General features: G+C 32.5%; 1 protein-coding gene across 1 annotated transcript; it reads right to left on the bottom strand.

Moving 5' to 3' along the window:
* Positions 1 to 2,936: 2,936 nt before the first annotated feature.
* Positions 2,937 to 5,811, bottom strand: LOC124845122 (uncharacterized). Its single transcript, XM_047322169.2, has 2 exons — positions 5,008 to 5,811; positions 2,937 to 4,414 (listed from the first exon to the last, which is right to left on the bottom strand). Exons 1-2 carry the CDS (start codon positions 5,540 to 5,542, stop codon positions 3,597 to 3,599), a joined length of 1,353 nt encoding a protein of 450 aa, XP_047178125.1. The 5' UTR covers positions 5,543 to 5,811; the 3' UTR covers positions 2,937 to 3,596.
* Positions 5,812 to 26,119: the final 20,308 nt, after the last annotated feature.

Raw genomic sequence — 26,119 nt, 5'->3', positions numbered from 1 at the left:
AACAACGATAATTTGGCAAAGATTCCTTGATTTCCTTCTTTTTACCTTTAAATCTTCTTCTCCCCTTGGACTTTATGAACTTGTTAAATTTCTTAACAAAGAGACTCATATCTTCTTCATCTTCTTCAGAGTCTTCTTCTTCATTAAGATCTTTGGTTTTACTAATCTCGTATTTGAACGAGAGAGTCTTTTTCTTTCCTTTTTCTTCTTCCTTGTTCAATCTTCCGAGATCCAGTTCATGTTCTCTCAATTTACCAAACAATATAGCCATTGACATGGTATTGAGATTTTGTGACTCACTGATTGTAGTCACCTTTGGTTGCCAAGTCCTGTCGAAATATTTAAGAATATTTATATTTAATTCATAATTATAAAATAACTTACCTAACCCAATGAGATGATTCACTATGTGAGTGAAGCGTTTCTGGATATCTATAATTGTTTCTCCTTGCTTCATTCGGAACATCTCATACTCTTGGACTAGAGTATTTCTTCTGGCTCTTCTGACATCATCAGTTCCTTCATGTGTGACTCTTAAACATCTCCCACATTTCATGTGCATTTTTATAGGTTGAGATCCTGTAAAACTCATCAACGAGCAAATGATATTATATTGCGAGCCTTAGCATCAAGTTGGAATCTTCGTCTGTCTTTCACATTCCATTATTCTTGCGGTTTTGGTTCCTGCAAATTGTTAATAAATACAATAGGAACAAAAGGACCATTTGTGACAGTTTCCCAAATCTCACTATCAATAGATTCCATGAAAATTTGCATTCTCACTTTCCAAAATGCACAGTTTTCTCTAGTAAACAATGAAGGTCTATTGATAGAGGCACCCTGAGCAAAGTTTTGATGTTGCCCCGTCATTTGAATTACTATCAAAGCAAACTCTGATACCAATTGTCAGAGCGGTGCAGCGGAATGATTAACACGTTCAACAAACCAAGAGGGGGTGAATTGGTTTCTTATCGCAAATCATTCTTTTAATAAATTTTCTCTTAAATAAAAATTCCTTAAAAATAATTTAAACAAATTAAAAGAGTATAGAAAAGAGAAAACTGCACAAGTAATTTTTATCCTAGTTTGGATCAAACGGATCCTATATCCAGGTATTAATCTCAACTGAGAATTAACGCTTCACTAGCACAAACCAACAAACTTTTACAATCACAAAGAAAATAAAACAGTTTAAGGTTAGAACACCTCTCTTGTTATCCCCAAGAGATGAAACTCACTTCCTCTATAACCCATAAGGGATGAACACCTCCTTTGAATCTTCACAAAGGATAAACACCTCCTCTGAATGCTTCACGAAGGATGAACACCTCCTCTGAATGTTTCACGAAGGATGATAGACTTTCAACTCAGCAATAACAACAACATTCAATCACACTGTGAAAGTTCTCGCTCTATGCCAACACGCCAAATTCTCGTTTTATATATTAATTTATATGTGTAATATATGGTGTGATTAATTTTAAAATTTATAATTTATCCATATGTTTGCGAAAACTATTATGATGGTACACAATATAAGATTAAATGATATTGTATGTGATAAAAGTAAAATTATGTATGTGATATTTCTCTTTCCTAAAATTTTATTATTTTTAATATGATATATCAATAATGCATAATTAAAGATTTAATTTTAAACTTCATGTATAAAAAACCGTTGTAGATTTTTTTTTTTAATAAATCTTTACTATATCAAGAAATAATTACCAATGTTTAGCCAAAAATATATGTTATGTTAAAATAAGTAAAATTTATGTCCCTTTATAACTAAAATATAGTTAACCAAATTTGCATGATCATTGAGAAGCCACCTAACCAATTCAATTCAAGTACCTAATTTATAAAGTTGATTTCAAATGCATATAGTGTAGTTTGTAATCAACCTCAAAGCCACGATAATAACTTTATCACTTAAAAGTCTTTGTGTTCAGTCTTCTTACATACACATCTATAACTGAACAACATTTGTCAAACAAGTCTCTAAACTGGAAAGTAGGTTTCAATCGAACAATTATAAATAAATAAATAAACATTGAAACATTTATCACTATAAAGTTCAAAGACCAATGGCCATTTCAAAACCATGTTTAGACAAGTTGACTCATCCACTTCATTTCATCTCCTAACTTAGAAAAATAACCATAAACAATGAAACACCACATTCCACACAACATGCATGATAACTATTATTATAGTTATGGTGAGTTCCCATTAAAAATAACACCAAATTAAGTTATCAATTTTACTTTTCAAATTAATTTTATAAAATTGAGTTAGGCTCATAGCTAATTTTTAGACTTCAAATTCTAAAATTGTTACTTTCATCTCATTAATAATCACTTTTTATTTACTTTTGTTAAATTAACTCGTTTATTACTTAAAATTATATTATAATAAAATACTATAAATATATTTTTGAAAATAGTAGATTCAAACTGAACTAGATAGACATTAGACCAATATAGCAGAAAATTCTTGGCTTATGAAAGAATGAAGAAATTTCGTGCCTTAATAAAAAAATCGAAGGGGTCATCTGCATCTTAATATATTCCATTCAATATAAGTCTGCATCTAGAATAAATAAAGAGTACATAGGTTATGAAAAATAAGTACCTAGTTTTGTACAAACAAGACATTTAAACATATATTTGGTACTTTATTGAAAATGTATCATAAAGAAAATTGAATACATCACGTATTTGATTACTGTATTTTGTTCTATTTTAGATAAGAAGAAAATATAAAAAAGGAGAAAAACAGAAATAACTTTTTTTTATGATTTTCTTCCTTTTCTCTTGAATTCAAAATTGAACCATCTCGGTTTCCTTTGTTTGTGAGAAAGAGGTTTAGTGTAAGATGATATCATCACTAATAATGTATCCATTGTATTACTCTTGCTCATTAAGATTGGAATAAATGAACAGATCGAAAATAATCGAAAAGATAAAGAATGATAATGATGACTAAATAAATCTCCACAAAATATTATTAAAAAAAGAAGTAAAGTATAAGAACATTTTGATAAAATCTGTGGTTGTATAGCAGATAGCAGACAGAGTATGTAAAAGCTATGAGGTTCTACATCTTTCCATGGATATATATCTAGGAGAATGTTAACATCATCTCCATTCAGAATTTCAAATAAACTATAACCCTAAAAAACCTAAATGCTACTTTGTCTTTAACCTTCAACCACCTTTTCTCTTTTCAAATAATCTTCTTTACAAGAATACGAACAAAACAATAGTTAACTCCAAAACTACATGTTCAAGGAATTTACCATCATTTCACAAAGGAACAAAACTTAAACAAACTTATAGTTAGGTATCTTTTGTACTATCTTTTTTCAAAATTAGAGTTTCATCTTATCATTTTGGATTAAATATCTGTATAAACTGAAACTCTAATTTTGATTTGATAATAATAGTGACAAAATATACTTAAAAAAACTGTTTTTAAGTTTTATCCTTGAAAATAAGTAAAACAAGTTTTTTTTATCCTAAGTATGAAAGAAAGAAAAAGGGTAAGACAACAAAAAACCAAAAGGAGAATATGAAGGAAGCTGAAACATTGGATCAACCGGAAGGTGGCGGGTTGCCACCGGTATCGGACCATGTTGACGGCGGCATCTCCGGCCTGCTGCCGGCTGGAGGGAGGCTTTCCAGTGGCTGGAAATAACTCATTTGTTGACTTGAAAACATGGGAAATGAAGCAGAGGAAAATTGAGGAGATGTTGAGAATAACGGGAATGGAGTTTGTGACACAGAAGAAGAGAATGAAGGTGATGATGGTAACAATGAAGGTGATTGAAGAGAAGCCAATTGTGCATTGTAGTAGAACTGCTGAAGCAAACTAGAAGGTTGTGGTTGTTGTTGTTGTTGAAGCTGATGCTGATGCTGATGATGCTGCTGTTGAAAATCACTCTGTAGAAGCTGAGAGTATTGCAAATAGTCTCTGATCAAGTCAGAGGAGCTTTGCATATTTGGCGGCTGAATGAAGGGTGGCGCCGCCATGGCTGTGGTGAGTGGTCGGAATTGAGTGGTGGAGGAGTCAGAAACGGTTAGTCTTGTGGTGGGTTGGAAAGGTTGAATAGGGGGAACTGCCCTAACATTTTCAGGGAAGTTTAGCTTTGCCCTGTTGCCTCTGAACCTCAATGCAGCTTCATCATAGGCTCTTGCTGCTGCTTCTTCTGTGTCAAATGTTCCAAGCCAAACTCTTGCGGCTTTGTGTGGATCACGGATTTCAGCTGCCCATTTCCCCCATGGCCTCTGTCTCACTCCTCTGTACTTTCTCCTCCTTTCCCCATCTCCAGTCGTAGTTTCAGTAACAGCAGTAACAGCAGTTGCTGCTGCTGTTACTGTTGTAGTTGTGGAGGTGGGAGCTTCTTCAGTCACTGGTTAAATTCAAAAGATGAGATAGAAGGCACAGAACATCTGCACTAGTGTGGAGAAACATGCCATTGTGTAATAAATGGCTTAATTGTGAACCATGGTGTTTGTACTTGTAGTTGGAGGTATTTGAGTATGTGACTGATGAGTAATGAACATGTTCAGCATGGTAAACTTTTCTTTGTGATAACATGGTTTTGGAAAATGAAAATCTACTTGATAAAAGAAAATGAGAAATGGAAGGTGTTTATGCATGCAATATAAGCAGCAAGAATGATTTTCCCCTGCACTAGGTGGCAGGGAAGGAGATTCAATGAAAAGAAGGATGAGTGCTTGATTCTGAACACTTAACACAGACTAATGATGCTGCATGTTTCATTCAACAAATTGGGATGTTTGGAAAAGATAAAATAAATTGGTGAAGAAAGTTTAAGATAATGCAAATAACGATTTACATACACCCCATTTGTTGTTTTAGATGCAAAAGATGAGATGAGGGTGACATGAAATGATGTGTGAGCTGTGATTGTGATGATTGTAGATATGAAAAACACGTTTCATGGTAATTTGAGGATGTCGTGTAATGAAGGAGTTGCACCTGAAGATGAGTCTCCTTGAGAAGGTAGCATGAAGTCAGCAAGTGTTGTTCTGAAGAGTCTGGGAGCAGTTTGTTGTTGCATCAGGTTATGTGAAGAAGAGGTATTAGTCTCTTGTTCTTCTCTCCCTCTTTTCTGACCAACACCAGAGGGTCCAGAAGAAGGAGAAGGAGAGGAAGAGAAAGAAGACAAACGAGAAAGAGAAGGTGCATGTGCGAAACCTGACATCATAGGATAACCACTTTGTTGCATCCATTCGGTGCTCCTCTGGTCAGACCCTGACGAAACAACATGTGTCAAAGCTGAAACCATTTGCCTCAACTCTGGATCACCCCTGTTGTACCCTGAAACCAAAGAACCACCTTGCATTGTTACCTCACCTTGTTGTTGCAGCATCCCTTGGTTAAAATTGAAGCCTGCTGAGCCACCACTACCACCATCATGTCCATAACCATGTTCACCCTCACCACCGTCATCCGCGGTGAACCGGATAAACTCACCTGAGCCCCTTTGGTACGCCACCGTTAGCAAGGACATGAAAACTATAGACTATGGTGTTTTTCTTTTCTTACTATTTTTGGACCAAAATCAAATTTACCAAGATCCACCTGGAAATTTTGTTGTTTGATTCCTTCTCGGAACACCCTTTGGAATGCTATGGAGGATGAAACGGTTATATAATAAAGGGGTGCAAAAGATTTGCAAAATTAAGCATGTGGAATTAAGGTACCAGCCACCATTAAAATAGTGTAAACTAAGCTATAAGTATATATCCTTTTCCCTGTACCGTATGCTCTGGCTTCTACATTCACCTCAACGCACACACCCTTTTACCACCTTTATAATTTCTTTAGTAGTTTAATTTTCATGGTGCACAAATTGTTTTTGGATTTCTGAAATATGTGAAAGGGAAATTGTTTTGGTATTTTGGCAAATACTAAAAAAAGAGTGAATTATAAAATATGTATTCTCTCTGTCACGGCTGAGAATTTTGGTGGCTATGTTCACACGTAATCTTGCTTTGACTGAGAAATAGATAGAAAGTACAAATTGTAGCTAACTAGTTTAACATCTTATTGCAGTCTCTTCTGCAAATGCTGTCGGTGTCAGTCTAGAGAGAGAGAGAGAGACAGAGACAGAGGAGATCATGTTTCAATTGAACTCTATCACCATAAACATTTAATGGGTAAAAACATTTTAAAAAAAGAATTAACCATAAACATGTATGCTTTAATTGTTATTATTTATCAATCACTGATATTGGCAGTTTAGAGTTATTGATTTAAGATATTTTTTTTTTCTTTTAACAAATTATAGACCACTTTAACACTTGTACAAGTGGATGATTTTCCAGCAACAGCCACCAAGTGTTGAAGATAAAGGCATAAACTGTAGCCAATTGATAAATTGGCACAGTACCAACTTGCGAATTTCTTTATAAATATATTGATTACAAAATTTAGGTAGTTCTCCATAAAGCACATTACAAACATTTTATTTGAGAATATTATACCAATATATACATAAATATATTTATGTATATATATATTTGTTTGTATTCCAAAACGGGTAAAAAAATTGAATGAATGAATGCGATTTATGGTCAAAACACGGCTCTGTGATATGCAGAAGACAAGTGAACGTGAGTTTGGTTTTGTGATGATCAAGAACAAGAAATTCAAACAGGAAACATATTGTAAACTGATTTTGAATTCTTCAAATTTGGTTACCTTTTTATGTGTCATTTGACACTTCTGGATTTTGGTAGAAATATTTTACACTTTAAAGGTGTTATAAATAAGGTCAACTCGTTTACTGGGTCGCTATTTCGAACAGATTCTTTCCATATTGATCATTTGCATGCATACCAAAGATGCAATTATCTTATTTTTATTGTGTTCGTTTATGTCTAATTATTAGTAATATATGTATCATCATACGTATGAATGTGTTCACATAAAAAAGGAAAAAGCTTACGTATAGTTGCGAGATAGTGAAAACCGTAAATTTTTATCATAGAACCATGTATAAATTATTAAAATTAAAATTATTGCACTGTTGTATGATTATGTAAAAATTCCACCACTTTGATATAATAATAATAATAATAATAATAATAATAATAATAATAATAATAATAATAATAATAATAATAATATAATGTAATATGATAATAGTGAGAGTTAGAAAAGATGGTAAAAATGTCAACGTGGGTTTGAGTGATAGAATAAAGGTTACACGTGTGGACCAGAAATACGAGATACGGAGACGAATACAGAGAGTGGGGTCCACACAAAAGGTTACCGTACCGCCACGCAGCAATTCCCATGTCACTCATTTATCAGAATAAATTACTATGTATGTAAGCTTTTATTTTAATAATAATTAATTTAAGAATTATACTTGTATAAAACGTGATTGGATGTTGTGCAAGTCTTTTACACCTATTGTAATTCATAACAATTTATATATACTGGTATTTATGATTTTTTGTTTTATTGATTAATTATAAATTCGCTAAACTAAGTCTATAAATATTTTAATTATTTTTTCATTAAAAGATGTATTTATTAAATGTAACGCATATCTATTTCTAATCATAATTCATATAAAAAATAAATCATAATAATAATAATAAAAATAATAAAAACAAATGAAGTTTAAAACATCTTTGTAACATCCCAAAAATACATTAATAAACCATACATTAGAAATAATTACAATTAGTAATATATCAGTTCAGTCTTATACTAATCAAGCGTACAATCTTGGCCAAACGGCCTTACATAGAGCTATAAACTTAAATTGTTCCAAATAAAAAAAAAACATGACCGAACGGTTTACAAAAGTACCATTACCGAACGGTCACATAGATCCAAAAGAAAGGAGGTGACCGAACGATCACCTCACAACTAAACTACTAAGCACTAGCCGAACGCTCCTATGGCTCGGCCTTAACTTCCACTTCTACGAGATTCTCTTCCTCCAAATTTCCTTCTTTCAACGCCTCTTCCAGTAGCGCATCTCCTTTTGCTCACATTCACACAGATGATCATTGCAACGACAAGACGAACGTACAAGACGAGACAACACAAGGAACAACACAGGGTAAGCTTATGTAATTTAATTCAGTTACAAATCATACAATTCATACATCAACACAGAAACAAAGTTAACGAAACACTTCAAGCAAGGCCTAATACTAGACCGACCGTCCGGACTGTATGATATCTGTGTAGCTACGACGTTCGTGCACCCGAGTGATGTAGTAATTGGAATATTCTCATCAGCTGCCACCTGAGGTTAGTCCTATCTGTCCAAAGTACTCCTAAGGACTAGGACCTCCTGCCGTTCCCACACATGACCTACTCTCCTCTACATGAGGACGAGTACTCACGGAACATCAGGATGAATCGACAGCTTAGCATTACCACAATCATACTTTACAACTATCAAATATTCACTCATGAGTCGTTCCTCCCCGGAACGCTCGTTCAAATCCACAATATTTCATTCATCTCATATACTCTTCATCTTTTATAAATCTTCACTTTAATGCCATTTTTATCACAATATCCAAGAACGTCAAAAACCGAACGTTCAGCCCTCTTCAGAATGAGGACGAACGACAGGAACGAGACCGTGAAATCTCCCTTTCCATAATAGAATAAGACTGAAGGGGTTACTTTCAGATTTAAAATAAATTGAGTACGGCTACACAATATGTGACGAACGTTACTTACAACATGAATCAGTTAAATGAACTGACTCTCGTGAACTAAGATTAACACTCGAAGAATATATCCGGTACGAGAACTCTAGGTCGGAGGCAACGAAGGTAGACATGCCAAGACGTTTAAAGAACCAAACGTAGAACAATTAATACATATATATAGAGACTAAGTGTTGGTCAATGACTGAACACGGTAAAGGAGATTCTACTGAATTTGGACGAACGTTATTTCATCCCGATTTATAAGTTAAAATGGTTACGAGTGCTCGGTGTAAGACCGAACGCCAATCATTATGAGAGCATGAGTTGGGACTATCACTAATTCGAACTTATAATAGGAACAATAATAATAATTATGATAAGACACATTTGGAGACGGTGATGAAGAATAACTAAATATACAAATATCTATTTACAAGATTTTTCAGTTCCTCACTTAACACTCAAGTACATCTATGTTCGGCTGAACGCTCAAACATAGTATTATTACAAGAAAACGCTCGTCCTCCACCAGAACTCTTCCCAAATGAAAGAATTCAATTTCAAAAGAGTTTACAAGGAACACCGAACGGTCAAAGACCGTTCAATGTCGAACGTTCAATATCATAGGAAAATTTCTTATTTGGACTCACTTTCATTCTAATTCATTTCTCAGCGTTTAACTTCATAATTTCATACTTTCCTATCATAGCACATTTCATATTATTCATACATCAACTCATAATAATTATCATATATCAAATAATCAACATCACAAAGTCATGCTTCATGCAACTCACAGAACGTCCATGCAACTTAGTAAAACATATGAATTAAATTGAATAAGCTTCCCTTACCTCTTTTGTGAACGGACGTCCTAACAATACAACACGTTAGCCTGACTGGATTCCCTTCTACTCTTACGTTCCACAACTCTTAAACTAACCAAACAGCCAAAAACCAAAAATGGTTCAGACAACGTAACAGCATGAAACCGGTACTTGGTTTGCATGTACCAGAAAACGAACGAGTGAAGACGAAGAGATTTACCAGTTTCAGAACTTGAAGTTAATCGGTTCGATTTGAAGCTTGGGACGCCGGGAGTATTCCTACGGTGCCTGAACGATGATCGGGGCAGAAAAAGGTGAGTTACAGTAGAGAGAAGGAAGGGTTTTCTAGAGAGAAGAAGGAGAAATGGAAAGTCAGAGTTTGGAAAGGAGAAGGTGCATGCAGAAGAGAGTGGGTACGAGTTTTCAGAAAATCACTTTTGTTTTCCCCCGTCCAAACGGACATCCACTCTCCTGCTGACACCTGCATTCCACTATCTGATTTTCGAAACTTCGCTGGTTGACACCTGGCATTGCTCAGAGAGGTTTTGGATGCGTTTTTAATGAGATTAGACAGGTGGAGTTTGGGTGGGGTTTTTCCTAGGTCTGACAATCTTTAACTAATAAAATAAATATCATCATTTTTTATATGTCAATAAATAAAATAAATTGAAATAATAAAATATATAATAACAAATGAGGTTAAAAACCATCATTAATTAAAATAGAATTTCATATAAGCATAAATGAAGTTAGAGACTCGTCAAATAAAATAAATTAAAATGAAGTTAATAACATTGATCAAAATAAAAAAATAAACAAATATAAATAAATGAGGTTATAGACACCATATCATATAAAATAAACAAAAATGAGAGGTTATCGATATACAAATAAAATACAACTCAATAAAAATAAATAAATAAAAATAAGATTAGCAACATCTTACTAAATAAAATAAAACATAAAAAGAAAATATAAATGAGAATGAGGTTATAAATATCTTATTGAATAAAATAAAATTCAATAATTATTAAAATAATTATAAACAAAGAATTAAAAAAATATATATTTTCTTCACATATAACTTATAAATTTCTCAATGTCAACATTAGATAATCATCTCACATGATAACAAATCAACTCATTCATTAGTTATCAATGCAATAATAACATATCACAAAGTAAAAATAGAAAGATAATGAGCTACTTTTACCTCAAAATAATTTGTGCAATTTAAATTCTATTTCTCGATAGATTGAGTTACTCCAAAACTATTTTGAAATCTAATCAATAGATTTTTTGAACTACAATTCATATAAGAAAATTTTGGTGTCATAAATACATATATTTATTTCTAACCAAAATTCATATAAGAAAATAAATCATACACTAGTACAAAAGAGGGATTTGAAAGCGCTCCATACGCCTCGGTTTAGTCACACCCGAAGCGTATACAAACGCGGTGGCAGAACCGTAAATAAAGCTCCACTATATGCCTCGGTTGCTCCAATACCCGAGGCCTAAAGCAACATACAAACTCGGTTCTAAGCAGAACCGAGGCATATGTCCCTGCCTCAGACCTGCCACCTGACCTGCCAAAACCTGCCACGCGCAACTAACTCGGTTCAAATAAGAACCGAAGCATAAAGCGCAACTTCCAACTCGGTTTTGAAAAGAACCGAGGCAGATCTACCTGCTTCAGACCTGCCACCCAACCTGTCACCACCTGCCAGACAAGGCTACTAACTCGGTTCTGATGCGAACCGAGGCAGTTACGGGGCTACTAACTCGGTTCTGATGTGAACCGAGGCAGTAAGCATGCTCAAACCCTGCACATGCCTCTGCCAACCTCTGACGTTGCAGACGTTTCGCCTTCTCTTTAGGCACCGGGTTACTCTAAACCGAGGTGGTAAGGCTTTTATGCCTCGGTTAAGTGGCAAACCGAGGCAGTAAGTTCTTTAATGCTTCGGTTATTCAAGGAACCGAGGCAGTAAGGTGTTTAAATTTCTTCCGCGAAACGAACCGCCTTCGCTCATCTTCTTCACTGCTACAGAAAGCGAAACCCAGAAACCAAAACCGTGCCGCGTTTGCTTCTTCGTCGTCGTCTCCTCTGCCGGTGACCCTTCATCGTCGTCGTTCCTCCTCTCCGCGTGTGACCACCGTTCATCGGAAGGTGTCCTCTCGTGTGTGCTTTGGTTTCCTCCGCTTTGCTTCCATCTCCGTCGCGGCTGTTGGTGGTGTTGCGTCTGCCGCTGTTCTCCGTCGCCGGTGCCGGTGCTTCCATTTCAATTCCGGATTTCATTCTCGCTGCCACGCTCCCAGGTAATTCAACCTAAAATTTTCTCCATCTTCATTGCTTGTGTATTTTGTGGTATTGATATAGAATTGATTTTCCTGCAATTAATTAGGATTTGATTAGTAAATTAAACTATATAAAAAACATATTGTTGAAATCAGGATATATGTTTTTCTGCAGTTAATTAGGATTTGATGTAGTTTCAAGAATAAGGATATATATTTTGAAATCTTATGATATGCTTGAATACGTTGTTTGTTACTGTGAATTAGCCTTAGTTTCCCGTTTAAGATTCAATACAAAAATTATTTACTATCTCCATATTTTTTTAACAAACATACTTTTTAGAAATGAAAATAGAGGAGATGGTAATAATAATTTACATGTATTGAATCTTGAATTGTCCGGTTGGACAGTTTAAGAAGAGTAATAACTTTTTCATAGTTTATTTTGACATATCAATTTTAATATACATGTCTTAAATTTCACGAAAATTTGTCGTTGTGTTTTGTATTGATCTTCGGGTGCATATTTGATTGTGATTTATAATCACTTTCATTTCGTGTAACCTGAAGACCAATGCGAAATGTTGGCAAAATTTCGTGAAGATTAAGATATGTTGTTTAAAATTGATATGTTTAATAAACTAAAAAAAGTGAATCTTCTTGAATGGGATAGTGTCACACCTTGAATACAAACACGATCAAAGTGATCATTCAAGATTATTGAAATTGTGTAAACAATTTCAGTAAACATGCGTACGGATAGAGGGTGGATTAATTTACCACGCATCAGCACTGAGTATGAGAGAGGGGTAGAAGAATTTATAGAGTTTGCGCAACGTAATGCGAGTACAAGTGGTGATGATGAAGTGAAGTTCAGATGTCCCTGTGTGAACTGTTTGAATGGGAGGAAGTTGAACGCAACTGATATTAGGGAACATCTTATCTGTGATGGTTTCATACGAAGTTATACAACATGGATATGGCACGGCGAATTAACAGACTTTCCAACTGTCTCTCCAACTGAAAATGTTTATGATTCCACAATGGATATGGAAGATCAAGCAGAAGAAGATAACTTAGAGGACATGATCCGCGATGTTGGCGCAGAAGCTTTTTCCCAAGCGCATGTGTATGAAACGATGTCCACTGATGCGGAGACTCCTTTGTATGCGGGTTCAACTAAGTTCACACGGTTGTCAGCGGTATTAAGGCTGATGAATTTAAAGGCGAGCAATGGATGGAATATAAACGGATACATGCATGTCCAAATGATTGCATATTATATAGGAATGAGAATGAAGTTTTGATAAAGTGTCCAAAATGTGGGTTATCACGATACAAGTAAAAAAACGGTGAAGAAGGTGGCATCACAGAAAAGAATGGTTCTGCTTTGAAAGTAGTTTGGTACCTTCCACTAGTTGCCAGACTTAAGCGTTTGTTTGCGAATCCAAAAGACGCTAAAAACCTAAGATGGCATGCAGATGAGAGAACAACTGATGGGATGCTTCGTCATCCGGCTGATTCAAAGCAATGGAAAATTATTGATCAAGAATTCCCCCAATTTGGTGAAGAATGTAGAAATCTTAGGTTTGGCTTAGCTACTGATGGAATGAATCCATTTGGTAATTAAAGTACCAATCACAGTTGTTGGCCCGTTATACTGATAATTTACAACTTATCTCCTGGATTGTGCATGAAAAGAAAGTACATGATGTTGTCAATGTTGATATCTGGTCCAAAGCAGCCTGGAAATGACATCGATGTTTATCTAAGGCCACTAGTTGAAGACTTGAAGTTGTTGTGGGTTGATGGGGTTGAAATATTTGATGCCTTTGCTTCAGAAACTTTCATGATGCATGCCATGTTATTTTGCACCATTAATGACTTCCCAGCTTACGGTAATTTGTCGGGGTACAGTGTGAAGGGTCATAAAGCATGTCCTATATGTGAAGAAAACACTGCAGCTCAACAATTAAAACACGGAAGGAAGACAGTGTATATGCGTCATCGGCGATTTTTACAATCTAATCATCTATATCTGAGGATGACCCTCTTGGTGCGTTAGACGAGCTTGCTAAACTCATTTCAGATGTGCCGATGAATGTATATTGGGATTCTACTACATTTGGAAGAGAAGCTCAGATCCCATTGTACTTGCATCATCAAGATGTTAGGGAGCTTGCGTCGGGGAGAGACGAAATTAATATTACACTCATTCAGCTGTGGATGATGTAAGTTTATGAAAACTTTTATATATAATTCTATTTTATCAACTTACTTATATCATATTATTTCTTCATTTTAGGTATCTGTTTGATGTTAGTAACAAGAAGGGGTTCAACGATGTATATGGGTTCATTGGCCCCTCTATGACTCATGAAAGAAATAAATTTGATGATATCCAGACATACATCACCACCTGCTTTGGAACGGGGAAGGAGATATATTTTCTCCCTTATTTACATGGGTAAGTGAAGTTTGTTCACTTCAACACATTCATTTATTAATTTTGGTATATCATTCATAAGTTATTACCAATTTCAGGTGTCATTGGCAGCTACTTGTGATCTCCATACCGGAGAACACGGCTGTTTGGTTTTGTTCATTGCATAAGTCTCCTCCCAGCCCTCTTAGACATGTAGTAGATTGGTAAGAATCTCAATGTGTGGTCCTTTTTTTTTATATAAATGTATGCTAAAAGAATTTTTTTTAATAGTTCCCTTGCAACACATATGATGTTATCTGGGAGATCTACTGCTACAGCTAAAAAGCTTGCATGGATTTCTCTTAATAAGGTTTGGTATTTTAGTCCATACTTTGTTACATTTGGTTCCATTCAAATGATGTTACTTAACATTTTATAATTATGATGATATATTGTAGTGTAATAGACAAATGAGGTCATATGAATGTGGTTACTACGTTATGTTTTGGATGATGACCATCATTCGTGCACATTACACCAGTGGATGGGAAACGGTAATATTTAGGTTTGAATTTTATGTTCTCTATATTTGGATTTCATATACACTAATTGAAATCATTGTACTTTATGCAGAGATTTAATAGGACTGCTTCAATTCCAGAGAAGTCAATCCAACTTGTGAGGAAAACACTTGCTAAATATGTAATTCATTTATATAATAGTATGTAGTAGATTTTAGGATATACTAAGTTTTAAGTTTATGTTTGTAAGTTGTTTTATGCTTTTCTACATTACTATATATTCAACATGTACATTGCATTGATTTATGCTTGAAACTTGATTTATGATTACATTGGATTGATTTATGCTTCTAAGAATTTGATTTATGATTCCATTCAATATATTTATGTTTTAATATAAATTTCATTTAAAATATACGTTTCTGCAATATTCTGGACTGTTCTGGTTATAAAAATATATGCAGGTCTGTTTCTGTGGTTGGGAATGTTGCAGAAACAGACATCATTTAAAAAAAAACGTACTTATATGCCTCGGTTCTGGTAACAACCGAAGTCAAAAGGGTCTACTGCCTCGGTTGTAGTCTAAACCGAGGCAGTAGAGTGCGACTTTATGCCTCAATTATGGTAAAAACCGAAGCAGAACGTGTCGCGGAAGAGAAAAAAAAAAGATCTACTGCCTCGGTTGTAGCCTAAACCGAGGCAGTAGAGTGCGACTTTATGCCTCGGTTAAAGGGACCCGAGGCAGTATGTCCAACGAAAAAAATAAATTAAAAAAACCTGTAACTTTCATGCTTCGGTTAGATCTGAACCGAGGCCGTAGAGTGGGACTATATGCCTCGGTTCCCAACCGATACCAAAAGTATTGGACTTTTTACCTCGCCTGAATATGCCTCGGTTCAGAAACCGCTGTCTATAGACAAAAATAACCGCTGTCGTTTCCCTGGCTGTACTAGTGATAGTAATAAAATAAAATAATAAAAACAAATTAAGTTCAAAATACTTCAATCAATAAAATAAATATTATTATAAATATAAATGTGAATGAAATTATTGACATTTTATTGAATAAAATAAATAATAAAAAAATAACATTTTGGGTTACATTAATTTAATTTTACCATTAATCCTTATTCTTTTACGTAAATTTTGTGCTAGAAAGCTTTTTGTTATGAGTTTATAACTTCAAGAAGAATGAAAAAGTAATCAAGAACCTGAATTAACAGAAGTGTAGTTACGTCAGGTGCCACAAAGTTGTGCCCAATGTCATATGGTCAGAAACCAAACCTAGTTCTAGAGTTGGCGAACGTTGGGCAACACCTACACAACGTCGGGTGCCACCAAGTTTAAGAGTTCAACAGGTCGGGCACCACTTATGCTGACATGTCAACTTTGTCCTGTTTCTACTTGATTACTCAAGAGAAAGGGAGCTTTGGTAGTTTTGGACACGATTTCTCGTTCTTGGAGAGTTTGGAAGTGTGCTAGAGCTTTCTGGGAGCAATCTCTTCTTCCTTTTAAGTGTCTTTGTTTCTTTACTTAATGTTTGCTTTGGTTTGACCATGTATTGCTTAACGTTGGGGTGTTGGGAAATTACTTTTGTAAGCTAGAACAGAAACAAGATACCTAATGAAGCTTGTGTCTAGAAATGAAGCATGACACATTAGTTATCTTAAATCCTATTTCATAAATCAGATTTGTTTATTAGGAGTTCAAGTGATTGACTCTTAATAAGGAAAACTAAACTCATTCTACGAAGGAATTAGGGTTTAAGTAAACTTGTAGGTTGACATTAGTATAATGAAGAAGAGTTATGTTTATATTCATGAGAGTGATGTTGGTGAAATCTAACCCCAACAATATCATTCCATATAATTTCTCGTTTTTTTCACTATCTAAGCGTTTTAACTTCCACAATTATTTTTACTTGTTTATGCATCAATTTAATCTATTGTATATAATCTTAAATTATGGAATATTCTTTAGTTTACATTATTTATTAATTGTGCAACTATTTTGTTATTACTCAAGTCCTTTGAAAAACGATATTCGGTCTTACGGATTACTATTTACACGATTTGGTAAGCTTCCCAAAAAGTTAACAAGACACCAGAATTAATAACACATTAAAAAAAAATTAGATGTAAAGCAAAAGCACAAAAACTCACTTTCCATATGCTATCTAGGACCAAAGTGCTCTAATCTATAATATGACACCCAAAATTTTAGTGCTATAAACATGCATATTTACTTCTAACCATAATTCAATAAGAAAAATAAATTACAATAATAAAAAAAAATAAGGTTCAGAACATCTCACTTAACAAAATAAAATTATAATAAATATAATTTTATTGAAATCTCACTCAATAAAATAAATTTAAATAATAAATATAAATAAATAAGAAATGAGGTTAAGAATGTCATATTAAAAGTACAAATAAACATAAATAGAAAATGAGACTAAGGATACTTCACCAAATAAAATAAACAAATAATAAATAAAAAAGAAGTTAAAAATATTTCAATGATTAAAATAAAATGGCAAATAAATATAAATAAAATAAAGTTATGGACATCTCATTAAATAAAATAAATAAAGAATAAATAAAAATAAGATTATAGATACTCTAGTGAATAAAATAAAATTAAATATTAAAGACAAATAAATAAATATGAGATTCGTAACATTTTACTAAATAAATTAATGAAAAGATATATAAATAAGAATGAAGTTATAGATACTTAATAAAATAAAATTACATAATAAAGACAAATAAATATTGCAACAATTATAAATAAAGAATAAAAATAATGATATATGTTTTTCTTACACACAACTTATAAATTCTGTAATGCTATCATTAGATAATCATCATCACACCAAAACAAATTAATTTATTCATCTATATATTAATACACAATCACAAAAACAAAAGTAAAAAGATATTAGCTCCTCTTTTCTCAATAAAATTGTCCAAATAAACTCTATTACTTAGATTAAATCACTCCAAAATAATTTTGAAATCTAATTCATATATGGAAAAGAAAATGAGAGTGGAAGGAGAACGAAGAAGGGTGAAGGATGTAGCCACCAACAAATAAACTTTTTCTCTTCTACCCTTATCATTATATAAAAAAACCAAATATTATTATTATATTATCATTTTAATTTTTCTTTTGTTTTCTTAGTTTCACAGACCTTTCAAAGTGAAACCACCATACAATATTTGAATAATATAACAAGCATTCATGCATATCAATTATTCACGGACTTACATTAAATATATAAAATATTCTTTTTTATCTTTATTTAATTATTTAAGTATTTTATTTTTAATAAAATAACCTAATTGATATTTTTAACTTATTATTAATTCTTAAAAACATGAATAGTTAATTAATTGAAAAATTAAATATACAAAAATAAAATTACGGTCATATCCATTTAATAGCAAAAATAAAATAATAGAATAATTAAATAAAACAAAAAATGGCCGAGCACCTGTGAGGCCGAATGACCGAGCATCTGTGAGGCCGGATGGCCAAGTAGTTGAGGCCGAAGGACGAATATATTTGAGGTCGAACGGCCGAATGCCTGAACACTTGATGCCAAAATGTACTGTGAAGCCGGACAGTTAAAAACCAGTGAGGCTGACTGGTTGAGCTGTTGCATGGTTGAACAGTTGATGCCAATTTTGGCTAAGTGGTGAGTGCATTAATAAGTCTTGAACAATATTATAATATTGAATTAAGATATTTTAAATTAAATCTTATAAATTAAATAATAAAATGAATCTATATCAAAATAATTATCTGTAAAGCCGTAGATGCTTGTTGACGTTGATGGTGAGACTGCATCCTTGTCTAGTTCCTTGTGGTTATAAGGGATGCCTCCCGACCCCATGGTGGACGCCAAAATGTTTCGGTAGGATTGCTGAAGTTAGGCGTGTGATTTAAAGAGCCTCGACTCTTGGTTGAGTATTTAGTGAATGATTATCATTGTTCCAATATTTGAAAATATGAGTTGAGTGTGAGTAGACCCTGAATGGAATGTAAGTGGAACGTACTTGACTTTCGGCCCTGACTTTTGTATTTATAATTTACCTCATGGATCTTGAGCTCATTCAAGTCCAATAAAATATAAACAGAATAAGATATAAACAGATTACTTGAAAATCCGGTTGATTGTTTATAACCTGCTTATCAATATCTTTAATTAGATATTCTTTGATTATTGTTGGTTTAACAATAGCTTAAGTGCTGGTCAAATTACTACCCAATCTTTGACTTAAGTGGATAGACCGAACGGTGTTGAATGTTAACCGTTCCGTCTCCAATTGGATACGATACATATTTCAGTTAAGTTCCGTATAAAATTACTGTTTTTCTAGAAGAAAGCAAAGTAAAGAAATAGAGAAAATAAATAAACATTAAATATTATTTCTTTATTATTTTAAATAAAAAATAATTTATTGTCTTATTTAGAAAAATATTGTATTGAGTGAAATTTAAAGTGCTTAACAGATAAATTTTTCATTTACTAAAATATCTTAATCAGTTTTTTTTTTGGTTTTTCAGGCTAAAGGTCTTGAATTTATTCTTCAGACACAACTTTCGCCCTTTCTTATTCTTATTGTTACTACTACTTTAAAAAAATAATAAAATAGGTACAAAAAGAATTATAAAATTGACAATGAAATTACAATGCATGGATACCAAGTAAAAAATAGTTAATAAACAAAGGTTTCAGTTCTTTTTATTTATTTCCATTTTTAGAAATAGTTATTTAACTAAAGGATACCTTTTTTCCTATTTTTTAATCAAACTGAAATTTCTTCAATCAACACCAAGTATATTAAGATTTTTATAAACCCCCCACAAACATAAAATCTTATCATGGCAATATTTTAATCTATATTTTTATGTTTTATAGACACAATATGAAATAATCGATAATTAAAGTTAAACAAGTGACTTGAAAGAAATCTCATCTCATCTTAACCTGAAAAAGACAGGGTACATTAAGTAAAATAAAATCCTTGAATATCTAACAAAAATTTATATGATTATATTAGCGAGTGTTGAATTCACAATCTTGTTCATTCGAGATGAACTATTTTTCTATCAATTTTATGAGAGTTTTTTAACAAAAAAAAATATTAATAAAAATATAACAATTAAATATGGTCTTAGTCTGGAAATAATAATTAATCCTTTTAAAAAGTGAGAAAAAGTGTTGAATTAGTTTGGTCTAATATATAGGTTCAACTAAACTTCAATCTACTAGGAAGTTTGGTATGTCCTCATTAATCATCATTTTTAAGATTATTCATTGAATGTTGAACTTGACAAAAAAAGATAAGCCAAAAACAATTCCTAACTAGTTAGAGTTTTTCTAAATAAACGTGAAACTTTCCCATCTAGGATTCAACTCCATACCTACACCTTTGTCGCAATGTTGCTTTACACAATCACCTATATACTTATTTATTTCATAAATTATTTATCATATTATTACCTTTTAAATTATATTTAGAATATATATAGCGTTTATTTTACAAAGAATATATATAAATAAAACTTGAATATCTTATAAATAAATTAATAATAAAGACAAAACCTAATTGTTCAACTATATATTATTATATCTTTAATACATTATTTAGCCTCAACAATACTATAACATTTAACAATTATTATATCATTGTTAAGGATAAATTGAAGATGTTTGAGTAAATTTTGAATTACACAAAATTTGGGAAAATAACATGAGATTATATAGAACATAATAATTATTGCAATGATATTTGAAAATATATTAATAATTATAGTCTTGTATAATATTTTGCAAAGTTACACATGAAGGTAGGTTGAAAATATGATAATTTCAAAGATTTTGAAAGATTTATGATCATGAGAATTTGAAGAAAAAACTATCCAAAGAATGAAGAAAGATATGAGAGAGTTAAAGAGATATCTTTCAAATAAAGGAAAAGAAAAACAATCCATGTCACTTGCAAACCTATCAAAGATAAGTGCATAATAGAAGAACAATATGAAATGATCAAACTACTATGCCAAGATGGTAAAAAATGGAGGGCTTTTGATTAGCATGGACAACCCTAAAGAAATAGTCATTGACAGCATTATCTAATAAGGATAGGTCAATGAATAAGCATTTATCATTATTTGAATGTTCAAATTTATTTGAAGACCATAAAAAAATAATAAAATGAGAAACCAATAAAGTGGGCACATGGTTTTATCTAGAAGTTCGTTTAAATATTTCTATAAATATATCAAAAGTTTTAGGTGACTTTTGAACACCTACAAACACATGTACAACTATTATGTCCATCGTTATGTCTCTATCATTTTATTAAAATATAAATAAAAATTCTTCCACATTTTTCATTATTAACTTTGCTTTCTTGAACTTATTCTCCTTTCTATTATCCCTTCATTTGTCTATAAAGTTCTTTTCTTTCTATCATTTATTCTTATTTCTATTATATTTTCTTCTCTGTATGACTTCTTTAGTTTATTTATATATAGGTTTTTTTGGTTATTTGTGTTTCATTAATCATGTTCCGGTGTGTTTATCATTGCAAGATTTATAAGATGATGTGAGTTATTAGTTCTTAGTATCATTGTTTCATAATTCCTTTTTCATATTATTAAATAAGGAACTTATGCTTGTAATTAAGTTGGTCAAAAAATTAAATGAAGAGACTCCTGTAACTAACCTCTTTCAAACCCAAAATGAAACCCTTTTAGGAGTTAATTACTTCATTAAGGCCTTAGTGATGCATTAAGCTACTCTTAAGGGCACCGAGTGTGACATCCCAAAATATAGTAACCACATCATATAATTTAGGAGTCAACATTCTCAATAAAGAGAACAGTTAGAGTACGACTAGTAATTAAATACAGAATTACAGTCATCCAAAATATAATACAGAGTTTTAAACTTAGATAGTTTAGAGTATTTAACATCCAAGAATTTAAATATCTAAATCCTAAGTAGACTGTGCAGCAACATCATTCTCCTCCAGCTCTTGCTCCAGAGGTATTTCCTCAACAACATCTGCCTCCCATCCAAGTGGATGATCATTGCAAAGAAAAACATACACAAGCAGCACACAACACAGAAGCAAGGGTGAGCTACATAAACAGGCAATAATCATACAATTCAATCAATTAATAATCATCATGCTTAGTACATATAAAACAGTTAATACATAACACTTTAAACCATGACTCAAACACTCACGCGACTCATCCGGATTGGTATCACTGTCGAACTATTGGTCGTCTTTGCACTTGCGTAGTTCAGCTGGCACTCCCCAACACTATGCAAGGTAAATTCCCCAATCTGTCTATGTCTAAACTCTAAGACTATAGACGAGGACCTCCCTCTATCTGAGTATGAACAGTGCTTCGAGTGTAGGGATAGACATACCAATTCAAAGCATCCATACAGTTATACAGAACAACAACACCACCCCACACATCACTTTCAATCATCTCACCCTGATATGTCCATTTCATACTCAATCTCATCATCATAATTCACATTCACATGCTTTACAACCACTCAAACATCATACATACATCCTAACAGTCAAACAACATCAATCAATCCAAACAGAAGAAGAAAAATGAGTGAAATCCTCTCCATGCACCAGTTTACGTTCTAATATATATATATATATATATATATATATATATATATATATATATCATGGTTCTTATTTGGTAAACTACTTGTCTAATTTTCATCATAGTAGAGATCTTACTTTCTCCCAATTGGTCACCGGAGAGGGTTTAGATGTCTGAACGCATCAGACTCATCTTCGGCGCTAGCACATATGACTAGTCACAACGTACTGGACCAGGCCAGGGCTGCTCTATGATCAGGGATGTGCCAACTCAGGTTTTTAAGTCCCCTCTATCCTACCAACAAAGAAAGGCTCTTAACAAGTTATGATTTAATTATCTAAGTTATTAAAACTGTCCTACAGTGTTCTAGACATCAAATACCCAATTATATATATCTCTCTTCCCCTCACAGTAACCTTAAACAATACCTGCCCATATACATGCTATCATAAAGCCCTTACTCCAAACACTCCAACCAGAACAATTTCAACCAAAACAGATTAATTTCAACAGAGACACTTACAAACATAATTTCCACATGTACCAGTTCAACACCAAAGCATAAATTATTTAAGCACAATTTCACAGTAATCTTTTAACCCTTTACTCCTCTCACAATACCAACCCCTAATTTCCATCTCAACCACTCTTTACTACCTAATTGGTCAACGGAGAAGAATCATATGTCTGAACGCATCAGTCTCACCTTCGGCGCCAACACATATGACTAGTCACAACGTACTGGACCAGGCCAGGGCTGCTCTATGATCAGGGATGTGTCAACTCAGGTTTTTAAGATTCCTCTATCCTACCAACACAGTGCTCTCAACGAGACCCAATTAAATTATCTAAGTTACCCAAACTATCCTATGGTGTTTTAGACTCTAGTTTCCCCATTTCTCCTATCTCACTTCCCTTTTCAGTAAGCTAACCCAGTACCTATACAATTAATTACTATTCCTTTTTACTGTCATAACAGAATTCTCATTCCAAACCTCTCCCACAGAATCAATTACAGTCAACCAACTCATCCAGTCAAATAAAATCAGCATAGTATGATCACACAATTTCCTCAATTTCCACAAACACAATTTAAACATGCTCATCACAAAAAAAAACAGCATAGCAGTACAATCAAAATAAATCAAACAGGCACATCATATATCACCTAAAATGCAACTAGCTCCCCTTACCTTAGAGTTGAACTACCAAGCTCACAGGAACGCTCCTATACGGTGTCTCACCAAATGAGAACTCAACCAAACCCTACAAACCACCAAAGTGGTGACAACAACAACTCTTAGAGCTTGATTTAACAGAAAACATATAAATAAAACCCCTAGTAACATACAACCAGTAGCATTGCATGTTCTAGGTTTGAGAATGGAGACAAAGAAGGGAAAAGTTGACTTACCGGTCCAATCGAAAATGCGATCGGTTCAAAAGGAAGCCTTCGGTGAGATGAACGTCTGAGCACCCTCCAACTCAAGATTGAACGGTTCAAAGAGCTGGAAATTTAGAGAGAAGGCAGAGAGAGTTAGGGCTTGAAGTTTTTAGAGAAAGAGAAGCTCAGAAAATTAGAATCTGCTGAGCTCTTTCCTAGTGTCAGATTGGCTTAGAGGGTGATGGGCCAGTTGTCCCACATAGGGCCCAATGGCCTAATAATTCTCAGGCCCTTACACCGAGCCTTCTAAACAAAGCTAAACAATGTTATTGGCCAAATACAATACCTAAAATAAAATATATTACATATTTACAAGGCTTAAGAGAAAGTAACACATCTTCCAAAAAGAATGGAAGTCCTTGAAGTCCTTCTTCTTCTTCCATTCTCCAAATCCAAGCTTAAGTTGATATTCCCTGTATGAATCTCTATTAAGCTCTCAGGATGATTTCCATCAATAAAAAAATATCATCTATTAGAAAAATAACTTTGATAATATAACTTTATAAAAGGTTCATCATTCACTCCTTTTAACCAATAATAAAGACATGTTAATTATTTGATAAATTTGGACATACAAACCTTAAATGTCAACATAAAAGAAATTTGTATACAAAAGTATCATCTACAGAGGACTCCATAAATGTTTGATACCAACAACTCTTACAATTTTTATTGCACAATCTTTGTTGAAAAAAAAGATCAAAGTTCAAACTAATATATAGGGGAATGATTGTTCACATCACATGGAGGGAGAGAATTCTTTGTTCCTAGACCTCAAATGTCTTAAAGGATAAAAGAATAGCTTTTCAAGACAAAAGAAAGACGATGAAGATTTTGTATCTATTCTAGATAAGGTAAGAATTCTTAAGTTTGATTTAAATAGGTTAAATAAACATTTTAATTCCACTATTATCATGACTCTTTTTTTTTCAATTTCGATGAAAACTTTAAATGTTTTCATTTTTAATGAGTGTATATATTTCTCTCTATCCATTTGTCAAATTACAATAATAACATATAATATGAATTATGACGGATAAGTCATTAGTTAAGTTGAGTTGTAAATAAAAATAAAATAATTTTAAATAAACGAATATTGCTTGATATTGTAATAACATTTTCACCATAAATTTTAGATAAATAATTACATTTGATATAAATAATTACATTGATTCACTTATTAAAAAATAAGACCAAATTAAGATAATTAAAATAGTAAGACATTGAAAATTTTAACAAAATACAAAAAAAAGATACAAGAATCATTTTATAAAATTCAGTTTTTATATAGAAAATTTAAAGATTTAAACTTTATTTAACCATTTGACGATAATAAATATTTAAGATACAAAAATAATAAATTGTTTGTTATTTAAACCTTGGAAAATAGCTGAGAATATTGGTTTTATTAATGCGCACTCCTTGTTCATAATCATGGATATTGAACTTTGTATATTTTACACATAAGCTTGAAAGACTTGAGTTGTTGAGTTGAATTTCATGCGTCAACATAATACGCATCTTATATACTACTTTTTAGTGTGTTGCTACAACTCCAAGTAAATAACCATTGACCAAATCTCTTTCAAATTTCAAGTCATTAATATATTCAGTGCTTAAATTGCCAAAAATAAAATTATCAAATCACTTTCTTTCTTACTCGTGCTAAAGCTTTTAATATTTAAGTTTTATAAATCTTACATTATTAATTTAATTATCTTACATTTAGAATATTACTTGTCATGATTACATCACTAATTAATATGGTATTTTAAACACAATTTATATAATAAAAGTAAAAGTATTGAAATGGTGAAAAACAATTAGGAGTGTAACAAAATAGGTTGTTTCATTAAATTCTAACTTAAAAAAAGGAGTTTAAATGGTTTAACCTAGTTGGAAAAATAATTTAAAATATATTAAGTTAGCTATATTACTAGATATGTGAGATTTTTAAAAAGGGAAAATGTGTTATAAATAGATAAAGGAAAAAAAATAAAAAATGATGTAGGGTTGGCAAAGTGTGTAACGAAATAAAAAAAATTGTAGTATTGGGTGTAACTACCAAAAGAAGTCAAAGACATTGGCTTTGCCAACAACCGCAGTGGTTCATCAAAACTGTGACGTTTCACTTTCATCCATAACATCTTCATTTTCTTCACTCTCTCTTTCACACAAAAACAAAACCCATGTTTATCACGATGGCCTCGACCATGCCTTAT

This window comes from Vigna umbellata, chromosome 4 (genome assembly GCF_029865625.1).
Source record: "Vigna umbellata cultivar VRB3 chromosome 4, Vumbellata_1.0, whole genome shotgun sequence".
Taxonomy (NCBI): domain Eukaryota; kingdom Viridiplantae; phylum Streptophyta; class Magnoliopsida; order Fabales; family Fabaceae; genus Vigna; species Vigna umbellata.
The sequence above is the reverse complement of the archived record's forward strand: the minus strand, read 5'-3'. Positions and strand labels throughout refer to the sequence as shown.